Consider the following 23,021-nt stretch of genomic DNA (forward strand, 5'->3'; position numbering starts at 1 on the left):
AATACAGCCTCCGCCAAACCACTATACATTTTAGCACGTAATTTTTTCTTCTGGGTTCTAACAAACAGTAGACGATCAGTCTCATCAAAGTATAAGCACCAACAACAAATTATTGGAATAAATCAATATTTAATTTGAAAAAATAGATTAAAGTACTTTAAATCAAATAGCAAAATTCAAAAATACTTTAATTACTGAAAAAGTTTTAGTAAACAACATAATAATAGAATCAAATGTAACATCAACATCATTCATCGTGGTTGAGCGGAGACGAGTTGCGGTGTTGAGCCTTCGATGATTATCAATTAATCAATTTACACAAATTTCAGATTTTTAATTCAACAAGACTCTTGGGTCCAGAGCGGAAAGAACTGAGGCTCTGATACCAACTGTAACGACCCGCCATTCTAGGGTACAATAATAATGGCGATCGCTATCTAGGAAGACTTAAATGCAACAAAGATCATAGGCTAGGGTCTCATTTAAAGGTAATTTACCAGAGCATTTAATGAACAATTAAATGGGAGAAGAATAATGCTAGCAATGAAATCCAACAAAAGGCTATCGCAATAAATGCTTATCAACGTTTCCAAAATATTCTTAACTGTTCCATATCCAAAATATTCCCACGAAATAAAAGTATTCAACCCAACCAAAAGATCACAAGTTTTCATAATATAGCGGAAGCGACCAAGAGAGAAGTGAAGCTATGTATGGAGACACAACGACATTTAAAGTTCCAACAGATCATGTTATTATTTCCTACTCAACACCGCCGCCCGCTCGTCACTGCTCAACCTGCACATAGAGAAAACACATACAGGGCTGAGTACTATAATCATACTCAGTGGACTCATTGCCGAAAACAGTTTTATCACAAAAAAATAGTTATCATGCCATTTTCAAGTGTCCATCGGGGTTTTATCTTTAGAAAGGCCCGAGGCACCACAATATATTCTTTATCAAATATCACGGTCGCGCAACCATTTTTCACATCGACGTTTACCATATCCTCATTCTACATGACAAGGAATGCGGCCGCAATCCAGGTCACTAGACCGGCCGACCCGTACGCCAGCACTCGGTCTAACATTGGTGTACACTAACCCAAGTAGAGTTTGCGGCTCTACAAGGATCCGAATTCGATTAAATCAATAGTGGCATAGCCACGAGGGATAGGCACAACAAAACAAATCAAGGCATGATAACACATATCTCATTCTCATCAATATCAGTTTAGGACAATGTCCTTATTTTAAAAGAAAGCCCACCTCGTCGGCTTAGCTCGATAGTATTCTCTTCTCCTCGTTTATCACGCTGAGAGCGCGAAGTATCACCTTTAATTTAGGCGTATCACAAATCAGTTTCAATCATTGATTTCAAATCATGCATGTTCCCATGTTTCCCTTTTTCCCATTGATAAATCTTTAATATCATCATCCAAAATCAAGGTATGATTAGCATATCATTTTTATTCGAAAAACAACTCCAAATTCACCATTAAATCGTGTCACGCATGAGTGCTCTACACACACAACACACGCACACGAACACCACACATGTGCACGCCGACCGAGGCGTGCACACACACACACACGGTCACGCACACACACACTCACACATGTATCCCAAAATCATCAATTTAATTCCCCTTCACTCAATCTAAATGCATGTGGACTCAAGAACACCGATTAATCGGTAGAAGAAGAGGAGATCAAAATTAAAGTACCTTTTCCAAAAGAACGAACGGTAGAAACAAGTTATAGCCTTGATTCTTTAATAAACTCTTGAATTTCAACTTGGATTCTTCTCAATTGATGAAGAAATCTTGAAGAATGTAGAAGAAATTTTTGGAGAGTGTGGGGGAGAGATTTTCGAAAATATGGGGGAGTGGGAGGCGTGATTTATGTTGCTAGGGTTTAGGATCTCCCATGTATTTATAGAGTGCCAAAATAATATCTTTAATTAAATAAATTAAAGATTTGAGAAGATATGGAAAGATTTGATAGTAGTTGGCGTTATTTTGGTTGAGAAGAAAGGGGAATTTTGAAAATTATAGGCTATTTAATTAGCCTATAATTAAATTCAAATATTTCACGGAGTAGAATAAATAATTAAACCCTCTCCAAATAATAGTAGTAGGCGATTTTTATGCCTATCTCACAAGGGATTTAATTTCAAATCCTAATTTAATTAGGATATGGCAATATCTTCTTAGATATGGCAAAATATGGTAAGATATTCTAGCATATTTTTATTTATTCATGGAATAGAATAAATAAGAGATCAAATAATATAAATAATCCCTTCTCCCATAATATATGAGATTTTCGAAAATCTCATGGAAAATCAAAGTGGAGTTTTCAAAAATTCCAAGGTGGAATTAAAGTATAATCGGACTTTGGATTTAATTTGGATAATCATCCCAAACAAATAATTAAATCCAAGAAAAATAGGATTTCTTCTCCAAATAATAATAGGAGGGATCGAATAATTCCACATGATTAAATAATGCTCCTATTTAATTCTCACTCATCCCTTAGGAAAATAATTCACCACAATTATATTACTCCGCATCAAATATTCACATATTCGAATTTCACTTCCACTTCACATTTTCCAACGACTTTGACCATTCCACGGCCATGTCATGTTTTCCACATCTTTGACTTTTCAACGCCACGTCATATTTTCAACAAGTTGACTATTCAACTCAATCTCAACTCTCATACGCAATTAGGTCACAAAGACATCATGTAATTAATCACTCATCAATTAATCCACATATCATAGCATTTAAGGCATTTAATGCAAAAATTTTATAACCCGAAAATTAGGGTTTGAAAAAAATGGGGCGTTACAATAAATATCCAACTTTTTACACTATCTTACGTTATCTTTACTCCGGCCCGAAAACTCTATCTCGTGATATCTCATTTCTTGAACCAAACGGGTCCTTAGGACCAAATCTATATATTATGTTGACATAAAACATAAAATTAATTTTGACAGCTCTGTCCAAAATGGACCAAATTCAGACTAATTTATTTGTTCATAGTGTAATAATTCATAAGATAATATTCATGACCAAAATCGTAAAATCGTTATATGTTTAGGACCAGTTTCAGTCCTTGTTCTACTTGATTCCAATATTTCAATCAAGAAAAAAATCTTAATTCTCCAAAATTTTTATTAGTTTGAATTACAGAGTGTTAGATTGACAGATTAAAATAAAATCATCTTTTGTGAAAATGACTTTTTATCTACAAAAACCTTTTGACCCTACCTTATTGTAAAATGTACATCTGCCTTTAGTATAATTTTCTAATTAATTAACAATGTTACATGTAATAAATTAGTAGTGTAAAAAAGAGAAAAATATTGGTCATTGGTCTCCAAATTTTTTAATATAAATAGGGAACGTTTTGCTCGAAACAAAAGACATCTATCTTCATCACACACAAATCATCAGACTGAAAGTCCATTTCTCCACTGCAAATTCACGATCTCGTTTTCAATGGAGAGTTTTTCTTTGAAAATGGCTGCAATATTGATGGTGATTTTTGTGTATGGTTCAGCATTTGGAGAATGTGTGACAGTCGATATACATTGCGATGAAGCTGAATGTAAAGGTATATGCCAACAAGCCTACGGAGATAGGTTAACTGGATCATTTTGTCAAGATTTACCAAGTGGACTTGGGAGACTGTGTGTGTGCCTTCATAAGGATGGTTCTACTACTATGGTAGCTAATGATGTACTGCAGAATTAGAAAAATATACTTGTAGACACAATGAATAAATCAATAAATAATGTTTTGTTTACATTTGCACATTTTCGAGATTTATTTTTGTCAGTCACTATTCCATAAATTTACGGCTTTGGAGGGATGGTTTGAATCGATGGAATCATTTTGCCTCGAATTAGTATCTAATTGTGAGTATGATAAATTATACTCCCTCCGTTCCAAGTAGCGGTGAGCAAAAACAACAGAAAATCGAATATCTGATCCGAATCAAACTGAAATATAAATTTCGATTTGCATTTTTTTAGATTTTTCGGTTTGGATAAAAAAAATTGAAAACTAAATATCTTTTTAGTATAAATATATTTAATAATAATGTTTAGATTTTGCAAAGATTGCAGTAATTGTTTGGATATGTTAATTAGTTGATAACGATATAATTTGTATGTTAATTATTAAATTAATTTATTGTGCAATTTTATTTTTTTGGTTTGGTTTTGGTAGTTTGGATTTCATTTTTTTTAATATATTTATGAATTTTTTATTTATTTTGTTCAAATTGATTTCATAGTTTAGATTTCGTTTTTTTTTTGGGTTCGGTTTTTAAATAATTCGATTCGCTTCGATTTTCATTTTCACTCAATTTCGGTTTAGCGAAAATTGAAACCGAAAACCATTGCTCGCCCCTAGTTCCAAGATAATAGATATATTTTATTTAGTCGCGAAGATTAAATAGATAATTGATGAGAGAATAAAGTTGTAGAAAGAAAATATGTTAATTTATTCCAAATGTGAAAATGACCTATTTTCATGCAACGTTCCAAAATAGAAATATGAATATATTAACGCAATGAGTATAAACACACAATTTTTATTTTACATAATGTTACTAAAATCCAATGAAATATTATTTCACCATCCACATATACATATGTTGGTAGGTAGTTTGAATTCATCCCTTATACACCATGAGATGATCAATGAATCTATGAAAATTCACAAAAGAAGATCCCTCTTGACCAACACTCTTTTTAGCAATCTCCTTCAATCTCAATGCATTAACTCTCATCCCATCATCACCCACCAATATCTCAATTTTCTTCTTGACCTCATCCCTACTCCTAATCCCATCTCCATCTTGTTCAATTCTCAATCCAACCTTCCACTTGTCACAAATATAGCTCTGATTGTGGTACTGGTCCGCAAAATACGGCCAGCACAAGAAGGGCACGGCCTCAGCCAGCCCCTCAAGAGTCGAGTTCCACCCACAGTGCGACAGAAAGCACCCCACACTAGGATGAGACAAAACCCTCTCCTGAGGCGCCCATTCGACTACTTTCCCTAGCCCGCGGCCACCACATACCCTCTCCAAGAAACCCTCTGGATACTCAACTTTGGACCCGTCAATGGTAAAATTCGACCTCACGACCCACAAAAAGGGCTGGCCGGATAGCTCAAGCCCTAACGCCAGCTCCTGAAGCTGGCGGCCGGATAAAACGGCCAAGCTTCCGAAAGAAACATAGATCACCGAGGCGATTGCTCTCTCATCTAACCATCTTATACAAGACATATCCTCAACACATAAACTGCTACAACTTGCCCTAGTTTTCGAGGCGAGCAATGGCCCTATAGGCAATAGTTTAGGGTTCAAATCGCAAGCCGAGGGCTCGAGCTCGTAGAATGTATTGCATAGCAGCCAATTAGAACGAGATCTGGCTGCTTTCTCCCCAGAAAGACAGCACTCTAACAAGAGTTTCTGTGTTTTCAAGTCAAGAGGAAAGCTCCAACCAAATTCATCTTTTCTCCACGCTGGTATTTCATCTGCCAGCCTCACATAATTCTCGCTCCCTTTCAGATTTCCTACAGATTAAAATGGGAAAATACTTATATCTTAAAAAAAATTATTTTAGGGAATTACCATAAATTTTGGACAAATTCTGTTTTTTCTCTACTTTGACTTTGAAAGTGGTTTAAAATCACAAAGTTTTGAATTTGTGCAATTTCTCCAACTAGATCCAAATCGAAATTTTTTGATCTAATGTGGCTTTCCGTGAAATCAATAATATGGTTTAGTCTGAATCAAACATAAAAGTGATAAAACTATTTCATTTCGACGCCCTAATTCTTATTTAATTAAACGTTGAATACTATTCACTTCGTCTCCTAAAAATAGCGGCTTTAACGACAATTTGAATTTGAATTTGAAATTAATAAAGTACAGAGAGAAAAAGAAAAAAATATATTGAAGTAATGGATGTAAAATAGTGACACTCACCTTACTGTAGTTAACATATGGTCAAAATGTTTTCTAAATTAGAAAATTGACTGACTTATGAAATGAGACTATTTTAGGGGATGAAGGGAGCTGAGCACGTGCGTAGTAGGATAAAATATGCTTTCTAGATACTTCCTCTGTCTCATAAAGATTCTCCTATTTCTGTCTGTCTCACAAAATTTGTCTAATTTCACTTTTTATCATTTTTTTGTAGTGGATTCATATTCTACTAACTCATTTCTACTCACATGCATTTTATTATAAAACTAATATATAAAAGTAGAACCCACATTCCACTAACTTTTTCAACTCACTTTTCATTACATTTCTTAAACCCCGTGCCCGGTCAAAGTGAAACAATCTTTGTGGGACGAAGGAAGTATATTAGATTTGAAAGATGACATGATGAGGGAAATTGACAAATATTAAAGTTTGTAATTTTAAAGACTACTAGTGAGAAATACCAAAATTTTTCTAAAATTTATAATTAAAAAAATCAATCTCTCTTTATTTATAAAAAACAATCTTCAAAGCCAAAAAAGAGAAAATGTTGTTGCATGCATACCATCGCAATCAAGCTTCCCTTGGTGAATGAGATTGGGGATTTGAAGAATTATAGCAAATGAAGCAGCAGAGGTAGGATTAAAACCAACGGACTCCGCTCCAAAACGAGGAGCAATCTCCAAAACCCATCCGAGCGTGACGTCAGCGATGATGCAGCTAATCTTCTCATCGCAATTTGAGGCATTGATGCTCTCGATCAGCTCGGTCAGGTGGGCGGACATGGTGCTGTTGAGGCTCTCCCACAGCTCGAAAGCGTCGGTCCGATCGCTGTCGTCGGGCAGGCCGTCGGAGATGGAAGCGAGAACGACGTCGTCGAGTGGATCAGTGGATGCTGCTAATTTGTTGTGAATGAAATGTGTGTTGACGAATGTGACCTTGAAATGGCCGTGAGAGGCGATGAGGCGGGAGAGTTTGAGAAGGGGCGTGACGTGGCCTTGTGCTGGGAATGGGATTGCTAATACATGGCCTCTCTTCCCCATTTTTCCTCCTAATTTCAAAGCCCTTCTTCCATCACATTATATACTACTAGTATATATACAGGGTGTTTGAGCGTAGGGTTGAATATTCGGTTTTCAGTTTGATTTTTTTTGCTAAATCGAACTGTGAACAGAACCAAAATTTTGTGAAAAATTGAAAACCAAAAACCAAACCGAGTTATCCAAAAAACTGATATCCGAACTATAAAACCAAAATTCATAAATATATCAAAAAAATATAATACAAATACAAAAACCGAACCCGAAGAACCAAAATTGCACAATATATCTAAAAAACTGAAAAAGCCAAAAATCCTAAAATTAAATTTCTAAAATTGTGCCTCCGTCCTACTATAGGAGTTCCATTTGAGTTTGGCATTGATTTTAAGAAATGTAATGGAAAGTTGGTGAAAAAAGATAGTGGAATGTGAATCCTAATTTTATATATTAGTTTTATAATAAAATGTGAGCGGAAAAAAGTTAGTGGAATGTAGCACCTATTATCATTTATGAAATATTCCAACCGAACTCTTAAAGTGGGATACCCAAAAATGATAAGCCGGGACTCCTAAAGTGGGACGGAGTGAGTATTTGATGATGATGATAATAATAATAATAATAATAATAATAATAATAATAATAATAATAATAATAATAATAATAATAATAATAATAATATGCTATTATTTATATAATATAAAAAAGAAATTCATTTTTTTGGTTTATCGGTTTTTCATCTAAATCGAACCGATAAGCAAAAATTAGCCAGAATTTTAAAGTAAACCAATCCAAATTGAATTTTTAAATTTCAAGTTGGTTCGATTCGATTTTGGATTGATTTGCTTACCTGAAACTTAACTAGCTTAGTTTGAAATATAGTTCTATTATAATTGGTAGAAAAATGAAATTAGATTTGGTCGTAAGATTCCCCTAAGGTGTGCCCAAAATAAAAAGGGATCTCTCGTTTTAGCATATTTTGTTTGGACAGCACATCAATTCCAAAGGTATATATTGCTTCTATTCTCTACTCTATTCATGAATTTCATCGAATGGACTGCATACATTATTTTTATTATGTGTTTGTGTGAGACAAAGATATCTGCAACTATGCAAGGTGCAAATGGAATCCAAGCAAGCCTGCATGTTTCATTAATTACTTCGTCACATACTAATTTTACTTAAATCAGTCCCACGTTCTACTTTAAGACCAAACTTAATGCAAAACCCTAACTCAACATCCAATATTTATCCTTCGAATTATATCCACTCACTAAACTGCCCTAAAGCCTACTTTACTTGTTGTTTAGTCATTGTTTTTCTAGTTTGCAATAGTTGTAGGTTCCGTTCGGTTCTTCGATAAGATAATAGTAAGATATAATATGGGATATATCACAATAAAATATGTCTAAGATTAAATTAGTTATAGACTATGACGGATTCAGAAAATGGAACCCAGTGGTCGAAGGGGTGAATGTGAATGTGAGCTTGTTATTAATGAGATGTACTACAATCTAATCTTGACATTATGGAAGTAGACCACATGTTGAGCTTTTGAGAGAAATGCAATCAAATAAGAAATAAGATTAATTATAACCTTTAATCACAATTGAGTTACCCCACCGTATAAGTTTATAAACAAAGATATATATAATTTCTGTCCCTGGCCCCAAACAATTACATTTTGCTCTATATATCAAGTCATCAAATTTCAATTAGCTCCAATTTATATAGCCACTTCAACTTTCGTATTATCGTATATTAAACCCAATTAATAACTTTTCATGTTTGCTAATATAAGGTGTGAATTCAAGCTACAGAAGCGTGACGTATATGAATATCGTTTTGCACATATAATTTCAATTAATTAAACAATCCGTAAAATGTCGTATGTGTAGATTGCATCATCAACCACACATGTATAGTTAAGCTGCCGGAAAGAAAATGACAATATCCTTGAATTCATCATATATGTTAATAAAACTGCATTCCAAGTTTATAAAATTTTCCAAAATTCGCTCAAAGTTCTTTGAATAAATTGCTCAACACTATCTGAATTTGAACATATTATCACATAATGTGTCCAACCATATACAATTGCATAAAGAGAGAGAGAACAAAAAAAAGGAGAAAAATGATTTCTGCGATTATGATTGGTTGAAAACACCACAGTTCCATTGAATTCGTATTCAATTCTCGTCTTAATAAACTAAATAATAAGTCAAACAAGGCATTGTAGGGGGGGTATTATTGTACTACATACTCCATACATCTTATAAAAAAAAAAACTTTTGAAACAATACAAATTTTAATGCATAATTGGTAAAATATGAAAATGATAGAAAGAAAAAATAATGGAAATATTGTTAGGGAAGAATATGTCTCCCCACATTAGAGAGAAAAAAAGATTCATAAAATAGAAAATTTCTAATTTTAAGGGATGGATCAAATTAGAAGTAGTTTCTATTTTTAAGGCACAAAGGTAGTAGTAGTATTATTCAGTATTCCGAAAGTTGTCTGCATGTAAAACTAAAGTAGGCATACCATGTGATCACGAAATGAACATTACATTGCAAAGTTACGAGTTTGGATATCACATATGTTTGGCAGAAGAAGGGAAAGATGCTGCCCCCAAAATAATGGATTTTCAAGGATTGACAAGAAAGCATGACAAAATACTCCACATAAAAGAAAGGGGAACTAAACTACCCTGAAAATAATGAGTTTGTTAGGCTTAATCTAGAACGCATGACAAACATAAGAGGATTAAAAACTGGATCAACCAAATGCGTGATCTCAAACATAATAAATATACATGCACTCCTTTAATATCAACATAGACAAACAAAGAAAATGAATCAAAATATGGAAAATAGGGGCAAGGAAGTAGGGCACATTCTTGTTGTTTCATCCGCTATGCAAGGGCATGCATCACCCCTCCTAAAACTGTCACGCAAAATGACCAAACTAGGCATGAAGGTGACCTTCCTCACAATGGGTCTGGCAGAGGCGAACGCAGAAGCACCCGAATGGAAGCAAGGGTTGCGCATTATCTCACTTCCCACCGGCCTCGGGCTGGGAAATCGAAACAGCTGGGAAGATCAGAGGAAGCTGCAGGAGAGAATCCACAGAGTTGTACCCTCTTACATGAAGGAACTCCTCACCAAAACCGAGATAAGCGGCCTCATTGTTGACTCAGCATGGTCGTGGATGCTCGGAATACCTAAGAAGATGGGGCTCAACCTCAAGACCGCCGTATTTTGGTGCTCCAACGCCGGATGCTTGGCACTAGGGTTTAAGATCCCGTACCTTTTGCAGTCCGAATTCATCGATCAAGATGGTAAGCTTTAGTTATTCAAAAGGGATACAAGTTATTTAAATCACAAAATTTGGTCTAATTTTAGTCCGTCCCATAAATCACAATTTTTAACTATTCCCAATAGTATCATCTTCATGCAAAAAGGACATCTTTTGGTGATTCTCAAGCAAAAACAACACTCTGCCATTAAATGTATCAGTTTTCCTACTTTTTAATACTACCTCAGTCCCTAAAAATATGTCCCATTTTTGCATTTCCTCCGTCCTCCAAAATTTGTCTCTTTTCACTTTTTACCATTTTTGGTAGTGGACCCATAATCCACTAACTCATTCCTACTCACATTTTACTATAAAACTATATAAAAGTAGGACTCACATTCCACTAACTTTTTCAATTCACTTTCCATACATCTCTTAAAACTCGTGCCGTGTCAAAGTGAGACAAATTTTGGGGGACGGAGGTAGTACTATTTTTGGCCATGACCCTCACATCCCACTAATTCATTCTACTAATATTTTATTAAAAAAATAATAATATAGTATAAAAGTAGAATTCACATACACAATCCACTAACTTCTTAAACCCTAAACCAGTCAGAAATGGGACATTTAATCCCAAACAGAGGCAGTACATTATTTTTTGAAACTACGTCGTTTTGAATATCACCAAAAGAGTCCGTCTTTTACACAGATTTTGACCCAATTCGTAATTTTAATGAGTTCGGCACAGGAACTCCATTGAAGGAGGAAACCATAAAACTACTACCAGACATGCCGGAGATGGGAGGGAGCGACCTGTTGTGGTACTTCCCCTCCGATAAGGAGATGCAGAAGTCCATGTTCCACGCCATCAAAGGCATCCTCCACCACATGGCAGAAGCCGATTGGATCCTCGGCAACTGGTTCCACACCCTCGACCCCGCCGCCACCACTATCACCCCAACCGTCCTCCCCATCGGCCCTCTCCTCGGCTCCGCCGCCTCCTCCACCCTCCACGACGAGGACACCACCTGTCTCACCTGGCTCGACGCCCAGCCGCCGCGGTCCGTCGTCTACGTGGCCTTTGGCAGCACGGCGCGGTTCAGCCGCCTCCAGATCGACGAGCTGGAGGCGGCTCTGGAGGCCACCAGGCACCGCTTCCTGTGGGTGGCGTGGCCGGGATTGACGGAGGGGGGCGAGGCCGTGTACGGGGACCGGTTTGTGGCGCGGGTGGCGGGCCGCGGGAGGATGGTGGAGTGGGCGCCGCAGGAGGCCGTGCTGGGGCATCCCGCGACGGCATGTTTTGTGACGCACTGTGGGTGGAACTCGTTCACGGAGAGTTTGATGAACGGTGTGCCGGTGGTGTGCTGGCCGTATTTCGGGGATCAGATGTATACGCAGAGGTGTGCTTGTGAGGGGTGGAAGGTGGGGCTGAGGCTGGAGGCGGATGGGGACGGGATTGTGAGGAGGGAGGAGATACGGCAGAGGGTGGAGGAGGTGATGGAGGATAGGGTTGTGAAGGAGAATGCGGAGAGGTTTATGGTTATGGGGAGGGAGAATCTGCTCAGTGGCAACCCTTCTTCTAATAACATAGACTTTCTTGCCAAACAAATGAAGTATATTGATTAACTTATCATATTGTTTTATCAATAAACTTCATTTGGGTGGTTTCTAATCATGTACTATCAAATAAATAAAATGTGGGGTATGTTTGTTATAAGGAGATATAATTGAGTATATGTGCCTGCCAAGTTTAAAAAAACCACCCGCAGTTGATTTCATGATTCCAGTGATTTCTAAGAACACCAAATCTCAGCACTGAATCATTTAAGTTGATTTCAAGCTTCACTATATAAACTTCATTCAAAAGATTACCTTCCTACTTTAATATGCACTTTTTGGGTCCGGTTTTTGGCTGAAACAGCTCGAAATCCGACAGCCACACCAACACCATAGACTCATGTGTAACGCCAGCATCATACTTAGATCGACTCTGTCTGATGCCTTCATCACATCCAAAAATGCCGGACATGAAACCTTTGAGCTTTCTCTATCCTTCACTACAGTGACTCTCCCTGCTACTGCAATTGCTTTTTCCCTCAAAGATGTATGAGCAGGGAAGGACTTTTGAGAGATGGTAAACTCAATAAGAGTCCTCACACATGTTCAAATGGAGGACTTTTTTGCTATCAGAAGTTAGAAAGAAAGGATGAAAGTCACATTACTACCGTAATTCCACAAACCGCCCTCTCAAAAGTTACTACCGTTGATGTCTGAAAATTAATTATACTCTGCTCATCGTATCATATACAAAGTCCAAAACCACAAACTACAACACTCACAGCTACTCAATTGGCATTGCTGAAGGAATGTCTATACTTAAACTAATGATAGTGACCGATGTGGTTTGCATAAATGATGGAACCGAACCTTAAAAGGGCAGTATGCAAAAGACCAAGAAGCAATACTTGCTTCTAATGATACTGGCAATCGAATAATTGATGGAACCTCAGAAGGGCAGGATGCAATATTTGAGCTTCCATTAGAGCAAATATAGCAAACAACAGGAACGGGGATAATCAAGGGATACTAACCACCATTTCTTGATCCAATTACTGCTATCGAAAAGGAAGACAACATATCAGGTGAAGGAGGGAATAAAGGAAAAGTTCAGTTACATTATATCAACATCTCAAATTAATACCACAAGGCAAAGAGAGTGAGCTAAAATGACAAATTCAAATCATATGGAAGGAACCAAACAAGCAAATACTTGGAATCCAACTGCTGCTGAATACATCAATGTGGGAACAAACAAAATACCATCATCAACGGATTAGATTATACCATTACACTACTCATCAATTAAAATTCAATTGCCGTGAAGAAACCATCTCAATCAATCACAAACTATTACCAAACATTTCAAGTCGAAGCAATGCATCGGCTGCTCATCAACTAAAAAGGAAAAGGCAAAACAGAGCACACTAATCAATACGTCAGATATATGCATAAACATGAATAATTATGATCAGAAATATTTACCTTGTGATTCAGATGCGTTATGTGGTTCGAGCGAGGAGTAAAGTTGCAGGGAGAGAGAGTGGAAAAGCATAAAAGGTGGGGATTTGGGGTTTATAAGTAATTAGGGTTTTTTCAGAATATAATTTGAATTAATTAGGAATTTGAGGGTGAATATAAAGTGATGGCATTTCGCTGCAATCAGTACATGAATGGAGGCTCAGACTCCTCCCAATCAAAACCTCATTGGCGGCGCGAAGCTTAATTCTCTCCGCCATGATTGGCGCTCTGTGTTTATTATAGTACTAATATTTATATACTCATTTTTGGTGTTTATATTTTTGCAATGGACGTTGAAGATTGCATTTGTATGAGTTGTGTGCATATTTATTCAATGATTGTCTAATGTCTATGCTTACTCATCATTACAATTCATTTGTTCTGGTAATATCATACGACTTGATTAATTGATACTCATCCTTGGGGCCTGAATTCCATTTCTAGAAATTTTATTCACCATCTAAGTTGTTAATGATAGAAGTCCTTTCGACCATTTGCGGTATGCATGATTTCCTCTTTAGTCGAAGAGATTGATTTTTCAAGTATTCGCAGGTATATGGACGACGGGGAGTTTGGTGTGTTGAGTGACATGCCTAATATTTGAAAGAAAGCTTCTTATAAGTTGTTCCGGAAGCAGGTTGTATTCCCATTTCTTTGGTCTGCTGTGCTTAATCCAAGATTCAATTTCGACTTAAGAGTCATTTTGAGATTTTTGACACCATGCCATTTTAATGCATTCATATGAATTGAATTTCCCTGGCTTTAAGGTTCTTTATAATAAAGAAATAGTTGTATTTAACATGCCAATTTGAATATCAGAAAAGTGCTTTACTTGGTTAATACACCTTAAACAGTAAATTTTGCCTCCTCTTGCAGTAATTTAACAGTGTTCACAAGGGAGTGATTTTAGTATACAACCAAATGATATATTTCCTCTGCGCCTTTCTCCACAATGTCTATGTGTAATTTATGAGATGCTTTTTTTTTTTTTGCTTTAGGAGCCTGACAGGGGAAAACTATTGAAAACATGGTACACATCCTTTTTCCTGGAAAAACACATATGACCTGTATAGGAAGCCCTTGTATCACTGTATTATCTATTTAGAGTCTTGTGAGTTTTGAGGCAGATGGTACCAAAAGGAGTCACTCATCCATAATATTGCAAAAAGTTGCTAGTTCATATGTTTCTGGAATGTATGATAACTTACCTTATTCTTGTAGAATGCATAGAATAAAATTAATATCTGAAAACTGATCTCCAGGTTGGAATTTTGACTAAATATGATTAGGACATGTAAAGCTATGAGGTGTTATTTTAGAGGGGCAAGCAATAGTCCATTGGCTCAGTTTTCTTTCTCTTCTGAAGATGGCAGTGACAGCGGCGACTGCGGTGGAATCCCTGTTTTTACATTTTGTTCAGTTGCTTCTTTTGGTATTTGCACTCTTGTCAACTATTTCTGCTAGAAATTTCGTCAAGAAATCATTGTTCTTGTCTGTTGTTGATTAATAAAATCATGCTGCAACTTTTTTTTATTTAAATAGATTGAGTTATTTGGGGCATACAAAAATATTCTATCCAGCCATAGTTTCCTTTCCAACTATTGTTCTGTCTATATCCTGAATCTGTCTTACTGCATTCTTTTGTTTAGCTCTTTCTTGCATTCTAGTTCCACACTGAAAAAAAAAATCATCTCGAAACGTTGAACTCTTATTTATGCTCTTGGTCTGATTATATTTCTTATTAATGTCGTAAACCAAATTATCTGAAATGGTCACAGAAGAGTTAGCATTGGAGTTTGCCGAATGTTAATATCTGAGTTGAATTTGAAGGTAAACTGAATTCTGGTATATCACTTCGTAAGATTGAATTTCTTTGGTCTTACTTACCTCTTTCTTCATTATCATCTGAAACTCCCTGCTGCAGCGGTTGCTTGTAGTAGAATTCATGTCCATCCACGATGAAAAAGTTGCAGAAGCCACGGGATTGCAATGGTCTGATGAACTCCATGAGGGAGAATTTGATGATTTGGCTACATTGAACTTTGACTCTGCAGAAACTCATCAACCAAATCCTCCATCACTTAGAAATTGCAACTCATCTACTTCAAGCATGCGAACAAAACAGCAGCAATATAGCTATGGTTTACACTTACAGTTGGTATTGGGTTCACTTCAATACGGCAATGTGAATATCGAAGTGTACATGTAAGCGTGTATAGGTCTTGGATATATCCACGCTGATCCAAACGTGCGGCACCTTATTCTTATCTAGTTATGTGTCTATGCTATACAGATTTACATAACGACCTGGCTCGCAGAGGCGAACATAGACAAATGCAGGTTAAATCAAAATTACAACCGTCTCGTACTCTTCTAATTGCTTGATTTCCAGTTTCTGGAACATTAGTTCTCTTATCATGATCTCTACATATGTTATTAGTTGTCTCCAATCTCCATGATGCTAAAATGAATAGTTACAATTATATTCTTGTTATTTAAGTTTGTGATTACATTGTTAACACATCCTCTATCCATGATGTTTTAATTTACTAGTTTTTTTCAATAAATTTGGTGATATCTGTATTATCAAGAATAAAAATGTCAGTGAGTTCGCCATAGATGGAAGCAACAACTGTTCTGTGATTGATTCCTCTCATTTCACGGGGTTATAGTTGGTATACAAGATTGAGGAGATATTTGGAGGGGAGATGCATGTCGACTTTCTTGAAACATCTGCTAGATGACAAATTTGATTTCTGTTGCCTGCCAACTAGCGCAGGTTTTATGGAAGAATGTAGGAGCTGGTTGCTCTCTTTATTCTCTTGTTATGTGACGTTTATTTAGATCGTTATCCTATCCGAGCATATCTTGTTCATATCATCGTACAAACCATTAAGGTCAATGCTTGGTATGATGAAATAGTGATTCCATTTTCCATTCTATTAATTTGTTTAATTATTACTCCCTCCGTCCACAAATAATAGATCACTTTGTGTATAGCACGGGTTTTAATGTAGAATTGGTAAAGTAAGAGAGAAGGGGAAAAAAGTAAGAGAAAAAGTAAGAGAGAAATAGTATTAGTGGAAGTGGGTAAAAGCATTAGCAATGGAGGGCCGATGGGAGGGCCTTCCCCATCGGCCTCCATCGGCCCCCCATAGTGGAAAATGGGCCACCGAGCGCCCCCTCCCTCTCTCCCCCATATGGCCGATGTATCGGCCCTAGCCGTTGAGGATCCGATCGGTCCTCTCACCTATTTTTTTTTTCGATTTTTTTTTCTATATATATCTCCATTTCCCATCACTTTCACACCATTCCTCCACTTTCCAACACTTTGGCCACTTTCCATCACTTTCAATACAACGACGATTTGCGTATTCTATTTTAATCTCGTTGTATTCTATTTTCCAATCTTGCAATACAACGACGATTTGCGTATTAATATTTTTTTGCATTTAAAATTATTTAATTTGACAACATAATAAAGATGCAAGTGCTATAAAATTAAAACAAAATAAATGATGATGTGGAAATGAATTGGAAATGGGAAGGCCCTATGGGAGGGTCCTTCCATTGCTAATGCTCTAAGAGAGAAAGAGAAAAAAGTAAGAGAGAAGGGGAAAAAGTAAGAGAGAATCTTTCCATAAATGATTGTGATCTATTTTTTGTGGACGATCAAATATGGTAAATATACTTTTTATAGACGAAGGGAGTATAATTGAATGAGTGAGGAAATAGATGAAAATTCACAAGAAATGCAAAGAAATTGACATTTCGTTATGTTCTTCATTCCATTCCATCTCAGCAAGGCCTAAGTGTCAATTCTATGAGAGTTTTTAATCGTTAAGCAAAGGCAACAAAATTTGATTGTGTAAGCAGTCCATAATTAGAAGGTTTGGATTGACTTTGAGCTTTTGCATTCTTTATTGTTGTAAGTTTATAATGTGAAAAGAATATTTTTCCTTTTACGACTCTCTAGATTCCATATCTATTTATAATGAATGATAAATACTCCCTCCGTCCCAATAAATATGAAACGTTTGCTTTTCGGCACAAGATTTTGTGTAGTGTTATTCTGTGAGTTAAAGAAGAGAGAGTAAAGTAAGAAAGAGAGAGAGAAAAATAGAGATAAAGTTATTTTTATTTTAAGAAACGTTTCATTTTTCATGGGACAACTCAAAAAGGAAAACGTTTCATTTCTAGTGGGATAGAGGGAGTATTACGCTTAGATTTAGTCTTTTTTTATACAAAAGTTTAAACTCTGAATAAAGAAATGAAGTAGTAATATTATTTATCCAAAATATAAAATTAAAAAAATATGTTTTAATTCGAAAGTTTACTACCCCATGGATCAAATCTATAGATTCTACACCAAGAATTCAAAATTGTGATAGAAAATATAGTTCTTGGATTTAGTCCCACAATAAGCTTGCTACTTTTGCGAAGTAAGACCATCTTCAATGGTACACTAAAATCTAAAATGAGATAAATATTAGTTCCAATAGTACTCCAAAACCAATCTCATTTTTGATCTTTTTATAATAAAAATATCTATTTTTAGATTTACACTAAACTCAAACTTAAATTTTTTTAAAATTTTGTGAGTTAAAAAGACATAATATAGAGAATACTTTTAATTTTGAATTTAGTATAAATGGTTAATAAACAATTATATTTGACGTGATAATTATATTAAAATGAGTTTGAGTCTAATATAAATTATTGGAGATGTGTAAGTAGGTACTACTCCTACTTAGGTAGATAGATGTTCGGACCAATCTAGAAACAACTCATACCATTTTCTGCCAAATTGATTGACACTTCTTGAAAACGAAAATTGTAGGTAATTGGAGGAACATTCTTCTGTAATTATCTAATAAAATACTCCCTTCATTTCAAGGAAGATGACTCATTTCTTGGGTTGCACGAGATTTTATGTAAATTTATTTTGTGTGTTGAGAGGAGAGAGTAAAGTAAGAGAGAGGGAATAAAATAAAAATAAATGTGTTTCCATTTTAAGTAATGGACCATCTTAGTTGAGACAAACCTAAAAGGAAAGTGAGTCATCTTCAATGAGACGGAGGGAGTAATAAAGTTATAATTACGGTAATCGGCAAGTGAAGTTTATCTCACAGGATTACGATACAGTTGGATCTTACTTAACTCTTAATTAAGCTGGTCTTTTTGATAATTAATTAAAGGAAGTACTTGATTAAGAATTTAAGATCCATCAATTAATTATATTATTGACACGTGATAATGTATGTTAATGGGCATGTCAACATATGTTGTAACTAAATTTAAAAGAAAAGATTAATTTTCCCAAATACTGTACATAAAAACAAGTGATCTTACCAAAATACCGTAACTGGTAACAAACTTGCCACGCTATGACATATGACCCGTTTATCCTACCTACACTACTAGAGTTTGAAATTGGAGACATTAATTCATTATTAAATTGCAAGTGGAGAAACATCTTATCTAGTTTAGTACTAAATCGATTCTACTATATATATATATGAAATTGGAGTACTAAAATGTGAATCCTATTCCTATGCTTATTGCAGTTGATTGATAGCTCACACCTAATTCTTTTATTATCATCTAAAAATACCATGTATACCCCAATAATTAATGATACTACCATTCAGATTTTGTTTCAAATACACACCGATCTTTCTAATTATTAGAGAATTAACATTGAAATGTAAAGAGGACATGCATACCACCGTTATGGTTCTCTGTGTGTTTTTTATTCGTATGTTTTAATTAAATTTTGAACTACTTGTTAACAAAAGTTTATTGCACCAAACTAGTAGAATTAACTTTTAGACCGTATTATCTTCTTATTAAATAAAAGTTAGTTATTGGAGATGATGAATTCAAAAATAGAACATACAGATCGTATTCTTTATGATGCATGATAGTAGTATATAAATTTTATTTTATTTAGTAAATATAAATGAAATAACTTTTCTAGGAGTAAGATACAATGAACGAGATAAAAACTAAAGACTGGAATTTTTCTGATTATCAAAATTTTGTAATCGTTATAAATTGCACAATTCAATGCTACTTCGAGATCGGAATCTAACAATACTAGGATTCAAATGTATACATACATATGGAACTTAGAGCACTTAAATTTAGCCTAACTTTCATGTTCGGGCTAAAAATCTAGGAGACCAGTCTATATATGTCATCTCACAAATTTGGAAACGAAATATCTAATAGATTTCATATGAGCCAACTACTTCCAATTTTATGTTAAACTCACTCTCCCCTAATGAATACAAACACACTAATATAAACACACTTAGCCAATTGATTCTCTCTCCACAAAACAAAAGCACACGTGGACATGCAATTCATGAGCTCCCTATCCCTTATACTATGCACTGCGGCGCTAGGATTTCTCATCCACACCATCCTCTCACGGCGGCGGGGGGCGAATTCTCGGCCGCTGCCGCCCGGGCCGAGGCCGTGGCCGGTCGTGGGTAACCTCCCGCAGCTGGGGCCGAAGCCGCACCAGTTGATGGCGGAGCTGGCGCGGGTCCACGGCCCCCTCCTGCACCTGAAGATGGGGTTCGCCCACGTGGTGGTGGCGGCCTCCGCCGCCGTGGCGCAGCAGTTCCTCAAGGCGCACGACGCCAACTTCGCGAGCCGCCCGCCCAACGCCGGCGCCAAGCACGTTGCTTACAATTACCAGGACATGGTGTTCGCGCCGTATGGGCCGCGGTGGAGGCTGTTTAGGAAGATCTCGGCGCTCCACCTCTTCTCCGCCAAGGCCCTCGACGACTTCCGCCATGTTAGACAGGTGAATGTTAGAGAGAATCAATTATATTGACTTTTTTTAAAAAAAATTAGGCAGCATTTAGTGTTGTGAATTAATAGAGGTGGAAAATATGAGTACTAACAATTTGTTAGGTGATGATATACTAATTGTTTTCATAGATTAATCCATTAGGAAATTGGTGTAGGCTTTAAAAAAAGTTAGATAAAAATGGTCATTTATTTTTAGTGGGGTAAATTGCTGAATAAATCACGATGAATGGTCAAATTCTTGGTATATGATTTAAAAAGTTAGGTGAAATGGCAATTTTTTTAGTGGTGGGTGACGTATTTAAATCGGAGTGCACGTTTCATTGCTCGAGAGACTAACTATAATGTAATCATTTTTTATAATTTACTTATTTGATAATTTATTCTCTATATTATTAGATTGGAGTTGGTGTCTTAACTAAATACTGTATATGTATTTACACAGTAGCTCTAAAATCCAATTGAAATAAATCTAAAACTGAGAATCTAAAATTTTCTCATTTTTTTTCTTTTTTTCTTTTTTGAATAAGATTCACGCTTTTGGTATGAACTCTTGTCCTCTCTAAATAGAATGATGATAATAGTATATTTTGGGTAGCTACAAAGGTTTGATAATTGATTACACATTTACACCAATCGTCTCATCCAACTGTATCATTTAATTTCGATTATTAAATAAAATGAGATTGTGGTATACTCCATATAAACTACTCGTATTATGTCTCTCACATCCAAGTCGAGCGGGAAGTAGTAATATTTAGTAATCTTAGTTTGAAAGTAATGGAGTATTAATTAGATTTAAACATGATTAACTAAAGTAGTAATTAGATTTAAATATATAGAGGGACTACTTCACAATTATTTTGAATAATAAAGAAATAAAATAAGCTCTACCGACGATAATGTGCTCTATTATTGCTATCTTCAATTATTCAGGAGGAAGTGGGGATTCTCTGCCGCGCCCTAGCGGGTGCAGGGCAAACGCCGGTGCGCCTGGGACAGATGCTGAACGTGTGCGCCACGAACGCGATATCGCGCGTGATGATGGGGAAGCGGGTGGTCGGTCACCACGTCGGCGGTGGAGACGAGAAGGCGGAGGAGTTCAAGGCCATGGTGGTGGAGCTCATGGTGCTCGGCGGTGTCTTCAACATCGGCGACTTCATCCCGGCGCTGGAGAGATTCGATCTTCAAGGCGTCGTGGCGAAGTTGAAGAAGCTGCACACGCGCTTCGACAACTTCCTTACCGCGATCGTCAATGACCACAAGATCAATGACCAGAAAAAAGGACACGTGGACTTGTTGAGCACGTTGATATCGCTCAAGGATGGCGAGGACAGTCTCACCGACACGGAGATTAAAGCATTACTTTTGGTATGTCACTAATGTTGTTCTCTCTGTATCACTATAGTTGAATCGTATATTTTTTAATTGATCCAAGATACTAGTTTGATTTTTTTTTTCCTTTTAATAGTATTCTTTACTACTAATGTTTTTTTACACGTGCTCTAGTGGCATTTTAATATTCAACTTTATTAATCATACCATTCCATTTTCTTACCCCATTAATTTTGAGTTTATTGCATTAATATTGATTATAGTAATTTTCTTGTAGAATTTCTTTACTGCTGGGACAGACACAACATCGAGCACGGTTGAGTGGGCTATTGCTGAACTCATACGTCATCCTGATATTCTGGGCCGAGCTCAGCACGAGCTCGACTCAGTTGTGGGTAAGAACCGGTTTGTGACCGAGTCAGACCTACCTCAACTCGTCTATCTCCAAGCCGTGATCAAGGAGAACTTTCGGCTCCACCCATCCACCCCTCTCTCTCTTCCGAGAATCGCGGAGAATAGTTGCGTGATAAATGGATACCACATCCCCAAGGGGTCTACACTTTTGGTCAATGTTTGGGCCATCTCTCGCGATCCGGAGCAATGGGCCGATCCACTTGAGTTTCGGCCCGACCGGTTCCTGCCGGGTGGGGAAAAGCCCAATGTCGATGTTAAGGGCAATGATTTCGAGCTGATACCCTTTGGGGCGGGCCGTAGAATTTGCGCGGGTATGAGCTTGGGAATAAGGATGGTCCAACTACTTACTGCAACTATGATCCATGCGTTTGATTTTGACTTGGCTAATGGGCTTTTGCCCCATAAACTGAATATGGAGGAAGCTTATGGGCTGACTTTGCAACGGGCCGAGCCCTTGATAGTGCATCCCAAGCCCAGATTGGCCCACCATGTCTACAAAGCCTAATTTGTGCTTTTATTTAAGTTTACCTATGTTCCGTATTATGGCCGTGTGATACGCTGGTAATAATTTGTGATTTGAATTCTTGCATTGCAATGATAATTTATAAATTATTTAATAAAATATAAAATTTGTTGTATAAGATTGATACTATAGTAGTAGATTAACTATAATACCAATTGCATTGTAAGTTTTGAAATGCATAATTATGAGAATGAAATTAATACGAGCCCGTCAGTAAGATATTTCTTCTCCACGAACAAGTTTGAGGTTCAAGTTACCCACATGACTTAATGCTTATGTGTTGAGTGAGTCTCATGAAACACACAGGGACAGATATAGCATTAAGCTAGAAGGGCAAATGCCCCCTGCTCATATTTCACTACACATATACATGTATAACTCACTATAGTTTTTAACAATCTTCCATTAATTGCCCATTTATCAATTTTTAACATTTCTTCATGTATATTTTTTCTCTATACTCTGAATTTCTGACTCCATCCCTGAAAACAG

At 36.4% G+C, this 23,021-nt stretch overlaps 4 protein-coding genes and 1 long non-coding RNA gene across 7 annotated transcripts; 3 read left to right on the forward strand and 2 right to left on the reverse strand.

Moving 5' to 3' along the window:
- Positions 1–4,697: 4,697 nt before the first annotated feature.
- On the reverse strand, positions 4,698–7,063 carry LOC125193525 (UDP-glycosyltransferase 83A1-like). The gene is made up of 2 exons (XM_048091346.1): positions 6,586–7,063; positions 4,698–5,605 (listed from the first exon to the last, which is right to left on the reverse strand). The coding sequence occupies exons 1-2, from the start codon at positions 7,061–7,063 to the stop codon at positions 4,698–4,700; spliced, it is 1,386 nt and encodes a 461-aa protein (XP_047947303.1).
- Positions 7,064–9,910: 2,847 nt separating this feature from the next.
- On the forward strand, positions 9,911–12,077 carry LOC125202686 (UDP-glycosyltransferase 83A1-like). Its single transcript, XM_048101136.1, has 2 exons — positions 9,911–10,397; positions 11,106–12,077. Exons 1-2 carry the CDS (start codon positions 9,911–9,913, stop codon positions 11,981–11,983), a joined length of 1,365 nt encoding a protein of 454 aa, XP_047957093.1. The 3' UTR covers positions 11,984–12,077.
- A 918-nt stretch (positions 12,078–12,995) lies between these two features.
- LOC125202658 lies at positions 12,996–13,665 on the reverse strand. Its single transcript, XR_007173145.1, has 2 exons — positions 13,400–13,665; positions 12,996–13,312 (listed from the first exon to the last, which is right to left on the reverse strand). It is a non-coding gene; the product is annotated as an uncharacterized LOC125202658 (long non-coding RNA).
- Positions 13,382–15,844, forward strand: LOC125202656. Of its 3 annotated transcripts, none has more exons than XR_007173144.1 (4): positions 13,382–13,474; positions 13,988–14,072; positions 14,698–15,265; positions 15,360–15,844. XR_007173144.1 is itself a non-coding variant. In XM_048101103.1 (3 exons), the coding sequence occupies exons 1-3, from the start codon at positions 15,239–15,241 to the stop codon at positions 15,736–15,738; spliced, it is 318 nt and encodes a 105-aa protein (XP_047957060.1). In that variant the 5' UTR covers positions 14,287–15,238; the 3' UTR covers positions 15,739–15,777. The 3 variants fall into 3 exon arrangements, 1 of the variants encoding a protein (XP_047957060.1); XR_007173143.1 differs by lacking the exon at positions 13,382–13,474 and adding an exon at positions 13,560–13,677; XM_048101103.1 differs by lacking the exons at positions 13,382–13,474; positions 13,988–14,072 and having other exon boundaries at positions 14,287–15,265; positions 15,360–15,640; positions 15,729–15,777.
- Positions 15,845–19,682: 3,838 nt separating this feature from the next.
- LOC125195331 (flavonoid 3'-monooxygenase) lies at positions 19,683–22,601 on the forward strand. Its single transcript, XM_048093519.1, has 3 exons — positions 19,683–20,252; positions 21,194–21,628; positions 21,870–22,601. Exons 1-3 carry the CDS (start codon positions 19,797–19,799, stop codon positions 22,509–22,511), a joined length of 1,533 nt encoding a protein of 510 aa, XP_047949476.1. The 5' UTR covers positions 19,683–19,796; the 3' UTR covers positions 22,512–22,601.
- Positions 22,602–23,021: the final 420 nt, after the last annotated feature.

The sequence above is a fragment of the Salvia hispanica genome, chromosome 1, assembly GCF_023119035.1.
Source record: "Salvia hispanica cultivar TCC Black 2014 chromosome 1, UniMelb_Shisp_WGS_1.0, whole genome shotgun sequence".
NCBI classification, from domain to species: Eukaryota; Viridiplantae; Streptophyta; class Magnoliopsida; order Lamiales; family Lamiaceae; genus Salvia; species Salvia hispanica.